The 14,311-nt window shown below is 50.9% G+C and overlaps 1 protein-coding gene across 1 annotated transcript in view; it reads left to right on the top strand.

Moving 5' to 3' along the window:
* The first annotated feature begins 13,459 nt into the window (after window positions 1-13,459).
* Window positions 13,460-14,311, top strand: part of DGKZ (diacylglycerol kinase, zeta) — a 33,324-nt gene continuing 32,472 nt past the window's right edge. Inside the window, exon 1 of the mRNA XM_006896735.1 lies at window positions 13,460-13,635. Within this exon, the coding sequence (XP_006896797.1) occupies window positions 13,460-13,635 (176 nt within the window). The remainder of the gene's footprint in view (window positions 13,636-14,311) is intronic.

Raw genomic sequence — 14,311 nt, 5'->3', positions numbered from 1 at the left:
CTCCGCGCGTCCAGGTGGCGCCCCCGACGCCCGCGCAGGACGCCGGGGCAGGAGGACCCCTGCCGGGCGCGCTGCACCGGGGAGCCCCCGCCGTCTGCGCCCGGCGTCGGAGGGACGCGTGGGGACTCGACGCTTCCCCCCTCTCGCCGCCGCGCGTCCCCCGGCCCAGGAGCAGGAAGAATCTCTGAACTTTAGCGGGGAGCCCCAAAAGGCCGCGGGATGGCCGCCGGCGGCCGAGCAGCCGAGGAGGAGGTGGTGCGCCGACGCTGCTGGCGTGGGGAGGAGGCCGCGGGCCCACAGCAGTGGCCCGAGGGGTCCCGGGGCATGGCCGCTGGGCCCCCAGTGGAGGAGCGCTTCCACCAGATGCACCTACGTAAGCAGGTGTCTTACAGGTAAGGAGGCTGGGGTGCAGGGGAGCGCAGCGCTGGGGGCCGCCTCCTTTTCCAGTCCACATTCAACAAAGGTTCCCTGAGCGTCCACTGGTTGCCTAGCGCCGGGCAAAGGGGAACGTTTCTCGGGATAGCCGGTGAAAGTCCTGGTCTATAACGTGGAGTTATTGTACCGCGTCCCTGACGTGTGCCAGAGGCACTGTTCCAGACTCGCAGAGGGGATGAGCAAGGCAAAGTCCTTGCCCTCTTCCTGCTGGCGACACACCCCACCATACAGTTCTGCTGGGGAAAAGAAGGGTCCCCTTGCTTACTCAATAGACCATATGTGAGCTCTCCCGTGCGATGTTTGTTCTAGGCATGCAGAAGTCACTAAGTGTCCCCTGCCACCAGGACTGAGACCCTATTGCTGGTGTGTGAGGAAGGGACTCCCCACTGGATCTTGTCACACCAGCCTCTCTGGCTCCCACAGTGGGAGACTGAACCCCATCATCATAGCTTCTTAGCTAAATGTTCCTCCCTTGTGTAAGATTCCCAGCCCCCTGGAACTGCCACCTCAGGAGGTCACTTTGATAACGTGAGATGCAAGTGTATGAGGGAGAGGTCCCTTTGGAAAGTGTGTACATATTATACAAACAGTGAGACTGGGGGTGGGTCTGTCCCAGGGCAGGGCCTACCTTCCTCTTCCTTTCCAATCACAGACTCAACTTGAACCTGCTGTCTCTCTGAGCTTGGCTAGGCTGTGCCTGGAACTTCTGGGAGGAGGTTTTATAAATCAAGCTCTGGAAGCCTGTAGGGGGCCAGTGCTCTTAGTGGCCATCAGTCCCTGTCACCCAGGCAGATGGGAGAGAAAGGGAGGAGGCTGGTCACCATCATGAAGTGGGACACAGGAATGAATGGGAAGGGCATCTTAGGGCCCTACTTTCATTCTAGGTAATAAGGAATCAGCAGTTCCTTATCACTGGGCTCCAATACCAAGTTCTTTCAGAAAGCTGTGCTGACAGGAGGCCATCAACTGCCTTCTGGCTGCAGAAAGAAGAGCCCTGGAGAGTTCAATCATTACCTGGGGGGTGGGGGGTGGGGGGTGGAGGAGTACTGAAGGGCAGATGGGGGATGGAGCAAAGGACATTGAATCCTGCTGGAAATGCTTTTAACCCGAGAGTCAGGAGACCTGCCTTGTATTCTTGCTATTGCTGGTGACATGCTGTGTGTCCTTGAACTAGATAATATCTCTCTCTGGATCTCAGTTCGTCACCTGTAACACAAGGGATGCCACTCACAGTTGTCCTTGGCTGTGAGTGAGAGACATGCATCATCTGGAGCTGGGGAGGAGTCAGAGTTGGCGATAGAGGTGTGGAGAGTGGGGGGCAGAGAATAGGAGGAATGGGCTGGAGGCTAGTGCATGCATGCACACACACGTATGGATGGCAGCATGTTCCATTAGGAGAGGGCATACATATGTGTACACACATCTCCTCACGCACACAGCGGCAGCTAGCTGCAAGAGCTGGGAATACTTCTGGATAGTTTCAGAATCAAGCCCCCTCCACCACCGTATGGCCTATGGCTGCCAAGGACACAAGGTAACCAGCCTGCCAAGGAAAAAGGTGGCCCCTGGGTCATCTGTGTGAGAGCTGCAGAGGTCCACAGGGGATCATCTCCAGCTGTCACACCTGGGCAGACCAGATAAGGGACCTCTCACATCCTAGGCTCAGACAAGGGCCCAGCTTGTCTGAGCCGCTGTCCAGAGCCGCACAAGTTATCAAAACAAAGAGAGACCCCCTAGGTAGAAGGCAGCCCACCAAAACCCCTCCAGGTGCAGGGACCCCAAGTGGACAGCTGGCCCAGCCCTCTGACATGGCTGCCATCTGGAGTGGTCACCTACACGCCTCCTTGGACAGGCCACAGGGCACTGGCAGGAACTCGGGCCCACTGAGGCCCTTTCACATCCTCCGCCTACCATGCTCTGGCTCGCAGCTAAACCTCCCACCCCACTGGGAGGAGTTGCTAAGAAAAGCAGTTGAAAGCCTTTCACAGAGAGAAAAGGCTTTTTAGACAGAGATACTGCGGGGGCACAAATCCGAGGGCGAGGGCGAAGGGTGGAAGCGGAAGCTGGATGGAGCCCTGGCTGCCTCTGACGTCAGTGAGGACAAGGCTTTCCGGCAGGGTGATGGGAGCTTGTGGGAATGCGGGGGCTTCTGAGAAATAAAATCCCCTCACCCTCAGCCCTGGCCTGGGCCATGCACTGCCTGGAAGCAGCTTTAGGTGCTTAAAGAGGACAGGTCTTCTCTCTGCCAGTGCCTAGCAGAGCTCGCTGTCTCTGTCTCTCTCTTTCTCGTTCTCTCTCTCTCTTTCTCATTCTCTCTCCACTCCATCCTAGGATTTGGGAGTGGAGAGGTAAGAAAACAGGCAAGGGAAGGGCTTAAGTCAGCGCCTATTTGATTTAAATGGAACCTAGTTTTCAATAACTAGATCCCTAGCTGCTCACCTAAAGATTAGTAGCTTAAACCCACTAGCAGTGCTGCGAAAGAAAGGTCTGGTGCATCATCCATAAAGACAGAAGCCATGAAAACCCTATGGAGCAGTTTTGCTCAGTAACGCTGGGGGTCTCCATGAGTCAGAATCCACAATGGTCATGGGTTTGCTTTTTGCTTTCCAACAAGTGAATAAAAAAGGCCATGGGCAGGGTGTCATGACAACTGTGTCTGCTTCGGGGCAGAGGAAAGGTCTCTCCTATAACTTCAAGGAAGTCCTCAAAGGTCTGTATGCTAAAGAAGCCATTCAGGGGAAGACACCAGCGTGGGAAAAGCCAAAGAGGTGCAAGGGATTCAGAGTTGGGTCTGAAAGGACTTGTCAGGAGACACGGCACTTTGACCTCTGGAGCTAAGCCCAGTGGTTCTGGCCTGGATCTCCTGGGATCTCTTTTCAAATGGATTTTCAAGCCCTATTTCTAGAGACCTTGATAAGAGATCATCCCAGGCAGGGGAGGGAGGTGGAAGGGGATTGGCCTAGGGGTCTCAGCTTTACGAAGCTCTTCTTCCAGGTAATTAGGAATGGCAGGCAGGTTTAGATATCACTGCTTGGCTACAGGGAGAGCGAGAAGGTCAGAGGAGCGGGGTGGGTGGGAGGGGAGGTGGGAAGGGAAGGGAGTACATGTGAGAAGAACCATTGCAGTGTGGCTGGGGCTTCCCTGTGCCAGGTTCTAGGGTAGTCCCAGAAGGGCCTTGAGGAGGGCCAGCATCCCTTTCTGAAGTTCTGGCAAGGGGCCAGGCACTGGCAGATCTAAGGGCTGGTAAGTCAGGTGCAGTGATGGAAAGAACGGTCAGAAAGACCATGTAAAATAACTAGTGGTATTTTATTCACATGTCTCAGAACCAGGAGGTGCAGTCACCATGCTACAGGGCCATGCAGGAGCCTGTACCCAGGGACACAGTAGCAGAAAGCTGGAATTGCAGGAGAAGGCTTATGTCTGGTGAGTGGGCTTAGCTGGATTGCCTAGGCTTCCTGAGGCAGAATTTGGAATAATCCTGTAGGCTAGGAGGCTCAGGCATGTCCCTAGATGTTATGTGATTAATACAGAGGCTTAGTGGTCCAGGAGTATGAGAACCTGATAAAGGGAATAGGTAGAGTGGACTTAACCAGCTTCTGGAGAAGAGATCAACCTAGCCACTAACCAGGATTTCCACACTGCACCAAGACAACATTTCAAGAAAAAGATATTGCACAGGGGCTGACAAACCTACCACAGCAGCCCAACAGTAAATATTTTGATCTTTGTAGGACATACCATCTCTTTCACAAGCACTCAACTTGATCACAAAAGCGGCTGTTGTTATGGTGTTAGTGGTTGTCAAGTCCATCATGACCCATGGCAACCACGTGTGTTACAGCATGAAACTGGGCTCCACAGGGTTTGCAAAGCCTTTTGGAAGTGGATCACCAGGCTTTCTTCTGAAGCACCTCTGGGTGGATTTGAACCACCAACCTTTTGCCATCAAGAACTTCAGCTTTTCCATCACCTAGGGACTGAAAGCATCCATAGACTATACATAAGCAAACAAGTATAACTGGGTTCCAGTAAAACTTTATCAGTATTCAACTTCACATTTCACATGATTTACACATATTGTATTCTTTTCATTTACTCCTAACCACTTAAAAAGATTCAGAACTGTTCTAGCTCACAGGCTATATAAAAACAGGCAGCAAGTTGTATGTGACCAGTGGGCCTTACTTGGCCAGTCTCTCAATTAGTAGACAAGATAACAGTTGATAGTGGACACAGATGTCCTGCACACATGCTTCAGAACCAGAAAGAGCTGTGTTCAAATCCCAGCCTCCCTCCCTCCAGCTCAGTCACTTTCACCTCCTCATATGGAAAAAGGAAACATTATTTGCTACACAACTGGATGGTTGGGAAGGATAAAAAAAGATAAATGATGGACGTGGGGCCTGGAAGAAGGTAAGTAGTGTAAAATTCCTAACTCCTTCTAAAATCAATTGCCTTTGAGTCACTTCAGTGGCAGCCAGTGTGCGTCCAAGTAGATCTGTGCTCCGTGTGTCTTTCAATGGCCGATTTTCAGAAGCGGGTCTCCAAGCCTTTTTTCTGAGGCTCTGCAAGGTGGACTTGAGCCCCCAGTCTTTTAATGAGCTGCCCAATGTGTTAACTCTGGGTGACTTCAGTTCTGTCTCATAGCAACCCCATGTGTTACAGAAGAGGGCTGCACACTGTAGGACCTGCGTGGCTGTGGTCTTTTGGAAGCTATTTATTCCAAGGTATCTCTGTGTGGACTTTAGTCTCCAACCTTTTGGTTAGCTGCTGCATAAATTCACTGTTTGCACCTCCCAGAGATTCCTTTCTTGACTCATAAAAGGAATGAAGCACAAATTTGACCATCTTGCGGGGTGAAGTGGTCCAAGCAGGCCAGAGCTATGGGAGGGGTGGCAATACCTCACACAATGACAGAGCTTAGTAGAAACTTCAAGCAGAGGCTGAGCATCTATGTGGGTGCCCCTCCTGCCCCTCTCTCCCTCAGAGGGGCTGGCAGGGAACAAACCGGGTGCCAACTGACAGGGGAGGGTGCCCCCTGCTGCGGGCACGTGGTTGTGGGTACACAGCTCCTCGAGGGAGGGCCAACCGATCCAACTCTCGCCGCTGCTATTTGCCAGAAGCTAAAAATAATCCAAGAGTGACAGGGAGATGGGCCGATTTGTAATTTAAATAGCAACAGGATAAAGCAAGGAGCTGCAAGAGATCACATTCTGTCCTGAATTAAAAATGCAAAACCGGGGGCCGAGAGCTGAATCTGAGTCGGAGCAGGGGGAGGGGGCCCTACTGCCAGAGGAAGCCGGAAGCAGGGGTCCATCCATTTTCCTTCCTTAGGGAAGGGTTGGGCTCAGCCCGGAACTCCTCCTCCTGCCTTAGGGACCTGTGGTTCTTGCTGACAAGTGAGTCAAAGGCCAAGGAGGGCAATGCCCAAAGGCGGGCCAGACCGGGCTGCAGACACAGTGAGGGAAATGGAGTCTCAGAGATGGGACATTCTGCAACCCTGATGTGGCACAGGGGGCTCAGGATCTGTCCCCAACAGCTCTGCACACTGGGATCCACAATCATTTGGGCACTGTGGAAGGAAGCCAGATTGCAAAGTGGCATTTGAATAGGTTCTGCTTGGTATACTTCTGCTTAGTATACCGCCCAGATTGTGTGGCTCAGCGTCCAGGCTTCAGGATATCAGGTCTAAATCGCATTTTTGCCTCAGTTGGTGCACTTTCAGAGCAGGTATCCTCAAGGACAAGAAGTTAGCACAAGGTTAGAGACACTGCTTTCCCAGGTTGGGCCCTAGGATTCTGCAGCTCTGCTGCACTTGCACAGTTCTTAGACCTTGGGATTCTGCAGGTTTGCCTGCACTTGCATGGTGCTTGGACCTTGGGATTCTGCAACTTTGCTGCACTTGTATGTTGCTTGAAACCTGGGATCCTGCAATTCTGCTGCACTTGTACAGTGCTTGGACCCGGAGATTCTATAGCTCTGCTGGACTTGCACGGTTCCTGGACCTTGGGATTCTGCAGGCTTGCCTGCACTTGCATGGTGCTTGGACCCAGAGATTCTGCAGCTCTGCTGCACTTGCATGGTGCCTGGACCCTTGGATTCTGCAGCTCTGCTGCATTTGCATAGTGCTTGAGATCCGTAGAGGCTACAGAGAAGACTGAACAGGGAACACAGAGAAGGAAGGGACCAGAGAGCCACTAGGAACCCACCCCCGATCTAAAAATGGCTTGCATACTTCCCTCACAGGACTTGAAGTAGGGAGAAATTAATTTATCTTGTGGTATATGGTGAGTGAAAAAGAGAAAAACCTTCTATGAGACAGACTGACATAGTGGCTGCAGCAGTGGACTTAAGCATGGGAATGATTTTGAGGACAGTGCAGCGTTGCATTTGACCCTACATGGGGCCACTCCGAGTCCAAAACAACACCATTTTAGAACAGCATTTCTTGAATACTACACTGTGATAGTGAGCCCGGCCCATACACACTCCATGAGTCCCATCTATGACACCCCATGGCGCAATGAATAAACACTGCGCCATTAACAGAAAGGTTGGCAGTTTAAACCCATTCAGTGGCTTATGGGGGAAAAGATCTGATCCTATAAAGACAACAGCCAAGAAAGGCGAGGCTGTTGGGGTCTCTGAGTGTGAACCAATTCAATGGCACACAACTGGCACTGGTGTTGTGTCAGCATTTTACGGACAAGAAACAAAGCATCAGAAAAGTTAAGTGATTGACCCAGAATCACACACCGGTGACTGTGGAGCCAGGATTCAGATTCAGATCAAAGCTTTTCCTTGACTTCATCCTTGGGGAACTTCACTGCTGGCTGTGTAAACTCACCGCCCCAGGGAGGGGTAACAGGAACAGGTGAGGACAGTCTGTTCCGCTTTTAAAGCTCATGATCCAGTGGACTGAGGTGGGGCGTTGGAGAACAAGGGGCCTGCTCATGCCACCCTGGGGGTGCTTGGTGCCTTCACTCTAGGTTAGGGACAAAAAGAAGCTCCTTTGGGGAGATTCAGCTCCCCCAAAGTAAGGAGAGGGCCACCAGGCTCCTCTTACCTCCTGCCTGGGTGCCTGAGAGTACAAAAGGATGGCTTTTAAGAACAGCATGGTTTGGGAGCTCTGGTGGTTTTAGTGGCAAGAAGCTGCGCTGCGATCCCAAAGGCACACGGTTTTAATCCACCAGATGCTCCACTAGAGAAGGAGGGGCAGTCTCCTTCTGTGCCGGTCAGATCCGATCTGAGCACAAAACAAAGGGAAAACAAAACAAACCAAAAAAGAGAACAGTATGGTTTGAGGGACCACTTTTACCTGCTGAGCTGCAGCAGATGTCTTGCTCTGTAGGAAGGATCTTCAGACCCTCTTACAAACACAGTTCTCATTGGTTTAGTTCAGAAGAAGCCTACTCAAATTTCTATCTGTAGTCACTAGCCAGCAGCACCTGCAGCCCAGGTACATCCATCTCCTCAGGTGGGACAGAAGCCTGACACATGAATGGTGTCAGTGATTTACAGATACTATCCAGTCTGAGTCGCTCACAAGGACTTGAGCAGGAACTCCTGTCATAGGCTTAGCTGCTGAAGGAGAGAGGTTTAAGCTTAAAAAACCCTGTGTGTTTTATAAGAATTGTTCATGTTGAAGGGGCCAGTTTGCCTCCTTTCTGCTCGATTTTTTTTTTAATATATATACTTATGTTCCACTTAAGGAGCCTTGGTGATGTAGTGCTTAATGTGTTGGGCTGCCAACCTAAAGGCCAGCAGTTCAAATCCACAAATCTCTCCATGAGCAAAAAGTGAGCTATCTCCTCCCATTAAGTGTTGCAGCCTTGGAAACTCAATGAAGGGTCACTATGAGTCAGAATCAACTCAACAGCAGTGGGTTTGGGGCATTTTTTGTTTGGTTTTTGAGTCTATTCAAGTTAGAGTCCCTGAGTAGCACAGTTGTTAAGCACTCATTTTACCAGATAAAAGACTGGTGACTCAAACTTATCCAGAGGCACCTCGGAAGATAATCTGCTTCCAAAAGTTCAGAGCCTGGCAAACCCTGTAGGGCATGGTTCTGCTCTGCACACATGAAGTTACTGCCAGTCAGAATCAATGCCGGAGCAACTACAACTGCAAACAATGCTCATTTTTTCCACCTTCCACAGGAGACTACTGAGTATCTGTCCTGCACCCGTAGGAGCAACACAGTTTTCAAGAATCTTGTAAAGATGCAAGATGAATGTGCACAAAAGATCACATAATATAGGAACATGATTGGTACAGAAATGAATGTTAGAGATGGTTGAGAGGGAGCCGTGACCCTGGAACAGTATTTGAAACTTAGGGATCAATACCTAGTTAGTGTAAAACACTGTTCCAGCATCACAGCTCCCTCTCAACCACCTCTAACATTCATTTCTGTTGCCAGTCATGTTCCTATATTATTTGATCTTTTGTATATATTCACCGTACATCGTTACGACATTATATATTTAGGGAGCTCTGGTGGCCAGTTGGTAAGGAATTGCACTGTCAACCCAAAAGCATCTGGATTGAATCTGCCAGCTGCTCCACAGGAGAAAGAGGGGCAGTCAGTCCATTCCTGTACAATTTACTGCCTCTGAAAACCCGCTGGATGATCAGCTGTGAGTTGATCCCAACTTGACAGTACACAACAATGATAGGTATAAATACTTACTAGGTATTTATTCCACCAGCTGCTCCTAGAAAGAAAGATGGGCATTTTCCCCTCCATGTGATTTACAGCTTCAGAAACCCCTTAAAGGATCAATTATGAGTCAATTGCAACTCCAAGGCAATGGCTTTGACTTTAAGATAATTACTAGGGAGCTGTGGTGACAGTGTCGTGAGTTGCTCTGCTAAATTCAAAAGCTGTGCATCTCTGTTGGTTGGAATCCCCCATAATCCCCATGAAGAAAGCTAGGCAGTCTCCTTCTGTTAGAATTTACAGCCTTGGAAAACCAGTGGAGGGTCAACAGGAGTGGGCAACAGAGAGTCTGAGGGGATTTTTTTGTTGGTTTTGTTTTGCTTGTTTGCAAGGTGTTTATTGAATGTTTGTGAAATAAATGAATGGAAACCTAGAAGTCAGAAAGGGAGACTCCAATAGAACTATCAGAACTAGAAAAGATCTTAGAACTCATCTGGTCAAACCCTCTCGTTTTAGAAATGAAGGCTGTGGAGTTCAGAGAGGTTAAGAGACCTGCCTGGTGTCACACAGCAGGGGCTGGGGTTTGATCCAATGGCCGCTGTGTCTGGGACTCTTTTCATCTTTGCCTCTTTGGGCTGAGGCTCAAAAGATGGAGAAGATTCTGATTGTCCAGATATGAAGGACAGGAAGGGCAAGGGGAACAGCATCAGCAGATGGGGTAGCAGGGGTGAGGATAACATGCTGGAGGAAGTGTGACAAAAGAGGAAAGGGACAAAGGTTTTCTGAGCACCGACTGTGAGGCTGGCCCTGGCATGGCAAGAACCGAAAAGAAGGCACCACAGGACAAGCCTGGGAGAAGACGCACGAAAGGAAAGAGGAGCCAGAGCATAAGAAATCTTGAAGGTCAGGCCAAGGAGGCTGGCGTGGCGGGTTTTGAGAACAGAGGCTGTCCAGGGCCTCGGCTATTTGCTGCCCTGGTACATTGCTTTTTCCCCAGCTCCTACTTGTTCATCGAGGCCGTGGAAAGTAGAACACCTCACCCTCTGGGGCCTCATGAAAGCCCAGAATAATTTTCTTACCCAGATTCCTCTTCCTGTGTGTATCCGGGTGGATTCCAAGGGGTCCCCAGCTCCCCAATGCTGGCACATGTTGTCCTAGGAACTGCCAAGGGCATCCTCCTCAGCCCTGTGCACCTGTCCCTTCCTGCCTTGTCCTTGCTGCTGCCCCTGGACAGCAGGACAGGGACTGACAGCCTTCGGGAATGCAGACTGGAGGCAGCCCCAGCCCTGCACACAGGGCCACTCGGCCTCAAGGAGCCTCCAGCCTGGCTGACTTCCCCTCCAGGAGCCACATTTCCTGCCTCCACTACTCCAGGGCTGCCAGATGCCTCAGATGGAAAACAAGCCCAACCCCGTTTCCTCTGTTTAACTGCTCAAGCTGTTTGGAGACTGCCTAGGAGAGAAGGGTTGTTGTTGTTGTCAGGTGCCATCTAGTCGGTTCCAGCTCCTAGTGACCCTGTGTACGACAGAACAAAAGACTGCCTGGTCCTGTGCCATCCTCACCCAGCCGTCTCACTGAGGGTCCTTTTCCCCAGCCCTCCCGCCAACCCTACCAAGCATGACGTCCTTCTCTTGCTACACATCCACATCACACAGGATGAAGGTTCTTTCTAAGGAAATTGTAGCTGTACTTCTTTCAGGATGCATTTGTTCATTCACCTCACAGTCCACGGTGTATATTTACTCTTCTTCACTAGGACCAAAAACATCAATTCTCCTTCGGTATTGCTTTTTCATTGTCTAGATTTTGCATGCATATGAGGTCACTGGCAATATCCTCGCCTCCACCTGGCACACCTTAGTCCTCCGTCTTTTCTTTTGAACAATTTAAAGAAGCCTTTTGCAACAGATTTGCCAAATGTGGTGCAGACCCAAACAGCCACCTCTCAGAATAGACCTTGGTCTCGTTGGCAGCTCTCCGATAAGACATGACATACAGGACCAGCTTTGAGGGACTCAGAAATGATGAGCTGGCGAGAGAGCCTCCGGGAGGGGGCTTCTGAGCACCAAGGCCATTGCCTGGCTGCATCTCCAACCTAAAACCACAGAGTTAAGAGCTCAGACTTAGGGTGGATTACTGTGTCCATCACTTACCAGTGACAAGTCAGCTGGGCAGCTCTAACCTCCGTTGTTCCATTTAAGTTATTAGTTCCCATCAAGTCAGCCACCAACTCAGGGGGCCCCCGCCACAGTGGAACGAAACATTGCCCTGCCCTGCACCATCCCTATGATGATCAGACTGTTGTGATCATAGGGTTCTTACTGGCTGTTTTTCGGAAGAAGCTCACCAGGTCTTTCTTGTTAGTTTTAGTGCCGAAACTCTACCAAAACCTGCTGGGCATCATAGCCACACTCCAGAGTCACTGACAGATAGGCAGTAGCTGCATGTGAAGTGCATTGGCTTGGAACTGAACCCAGGTTTCCAGTGAGGAAGGCCATAACTCTACCCCTGATAACTGTTGCTCATCCTCCTGTAGAAAAGGGGGAGAAGAACAGCTCAATCTCACAACATTGTTAAGAAAAGATTGGGTGAGCTCATGTGCACACACGATAGGTTTCTGGCACAGACGTGTCTGAGAAAGAATTTACTTTGTTTTACTATTACCAAGTGTTAATTACTCATGACATAACATGTATTTCTGAAACAAATATTTATTTTAAAATGCTGTGTTCCAGTCATGAGGGATTCATGAGATGTTTACAAGGTCAAGGTCACTGAGGGCTGGGAGGGTGCCGTGAGTATCTCTGTACCTGCAAGCTCGATACCATGAATGTTTACTGAACTGGCATTGTTTCTCTCCTTGAAAAACTCACATCCTGGAGTGACCGACCACGGACAACTAACCGAACAGTGTGATTAAAGAGCCAGGTAGCTCCAATTCCTCATACAGCACAAACTTTAATGTGAAAGATCAAGCAGTGGACTTTTTATTTACCAAGTTCTCAAGCTGTGACAGTGGTCACAGAGTTCGTCGGTCTGTCCTCTGGGGTTCTTTCCAGCTCACCCTTGCTCTGGTCACACTGGCCTTTTTGTTATTCTTTAGACGCAATAGGCACGTGCCTCTCTCAGGGCCACTGAGCTTGCTGTTCCTTCCACCTAGAATGCTGTTCCCGGACTCTCACCTTGTTTGCCTCCTTGTTCCATTCAGGCCTCTTCTGTCAGTCACCTCAGAGTGTCCCTCCTCAGTCCCTTTACTCAACAGATCCCTGTCATCTTTCTTTTCCTCCGTCATTTTGGCTTCATTTTACTGATACCCCATCTAGTTACCTGGTGTCATGTTATGCATTGATTATTTGTGTCCTGGATGTCTTCCTCACCAGCTCTTTGAGGATAGAGCCCTGCACCCTTGCTTACTGATACGTTGCTACTCCTCTACAAGGTGTTCCATGTGCATAGAAGACAATTCAATGAATGAACAACTTTGTGGGCCCTTTCCCCACTCATTTAACCATCATACAATTCCTGTCAGCTCAATTATTGCTCTCCCATTTTACAGAGGAGGAACCTGAGACTCAGAAAGGATCTCTACAACAGATATTCATTTGTCTCTCTCTTTCTAGCCTCCTTAATCCTGCCTACTCACATGTAGCACCATGAGTTGAAAAATCAACCCAATAGTTGTTGTTGCTTGCCATTGAGTCAAGCACGATTCACAGCAACCCTATGAACAAAAGGCCTGAAGCCTTTCTATAACTATGGTCATTAATCAAAGTTCATAGAGTTTCCAGAGGCATGTTGTTTAGAAAGTGGGTGTCACTCCTGCTTCCAATATCCAATAATAACCAACAATAATGCCTCCAAAATGGGTTAGGAAGAGGAGACTCGGAGAGGTTTATCAAGTGACCCAAGTCATGCAGCTGGTGAGTGGCAGAAACAGGACATGTGTCCGCATCCCTAGTTCCATCCACGCTGCTCTCTCTACTCTACCATTGTCCTGTGTATCTGACTCGGCGAGCTGTGTGTGGTCTGGGCACATCCAGTGAAGTGGAAGATCTCGGGCCAAGAGATGAAGATGGGAGAGGTTAGACAGGGGGAAAAGACCAGCAGGCCAGCGTGCAGCTTCTCGCCCAGGCAGGCCTGGCAGCTCTGACTCTCAGAGCTGTCTGTCTCCTGCTGCTGGGCTGGGCTGGGCGTGTCCCCACCTGCCCCTCGCCCTCCAGGGCAGCTCCTCTGCCCAGCTGCCTCCTGCCCCCGCCAGCGGAAGGCGCCTGCGAGGCCTGTGGTCCTCTGCCTGTTGGCCGGCTGGCCTCTCGCAGGGCCCCCCGGTCAGGAAGTGCCGAAAGAGGAAGAGAGTCGCTGGGCAGGATGAGCGCACTGGGGGCCGGCCACAGTGCCTGTGGAGGCTGCGATGTGGCCGCAGCTCTGGGCCCCGTGGAGAGGCTGGGGACAGGAGAAGGGGAGCAGCCCAGGGCACTGAGGCAGATGTGGCGCTACCGCTCCTGGGACGTGCCACAGATCCCGGCCGAGGCCTCGCAGACACAGTGGGTACTCCGGATGGTCGGGGGTGGGCACAGGGACCTCCTTCTTTCTCCACGCCTTTCCTCTGGGCTGTAGTGATGGGAGAAATGGGGTCACCCACTTGCTGCCAACCGCTTCATGGAGGCACAGATGGGCACAGCCCAAGGTGGGGAGAGTGGGTGTTTTGCTGTTTGCATTGGTGAGGCCTGAGCTCTCAGGAGATTAAGAATGGAGGGAGCTAACAGCAGGGAGATCAAGGGTGAGGATTCTCCTTAAGCGCGTGGAACTGGATAGTAAAGTTTCTGAACCGGGGTTTCTGCAGGGCCATGGACAAAGCTTAAGGGGTCTTCCTTCTGTCACCTCTGATCCCCGCCCTCACAGCTTGGGAAACTTCCCACAAGGACCCATGTAACCCAGGAGGACAGCAGCAGATCCACTTGGGATTTTACCCCATCCCTTGGCCACCATGACACCAGCTGCTGGCCAGGAGGGCTGCTCCCTATCTCCCTGGCCAAACCTTATCCAGACTGGCAGGAAGTTGCAGGGATGTTGGGAGAAGGTTCTGGGCCTCTGGGTGCTGGCTGTTTCTCAAAATCACAGGCTTGCCCAAAGGTCACGGCCTCTGAGGATGGCTACAGTGGCTGATTGGGGCTGGAGAAGGAACAGCCTGACTGCGGAGGAGCGGAGAAAAGTGAAGGT

This window comes from Elephantulus edwardii, unplaced genomic scaffold (genome assembly GCF_000299155.1).
Source record: "Elephantulus edwardii isolate Elephantulus edwardi_28Jun2011 unplaced genomic scaffold, EleEdw1.0 scaffold00189, whole genome shotgun sequence".
NCBI lineage: Eukaryota > Metazoa > Chordata > Mammalia > Macroscelidea > Macroscelididae > Elephantulus > Elephantulus edwardii.
The sequence above is the reverse complement of the archived record's forward strand: the minus strand, read 5'-3'. Positions and strand labels throughout refer to the sequence as shown.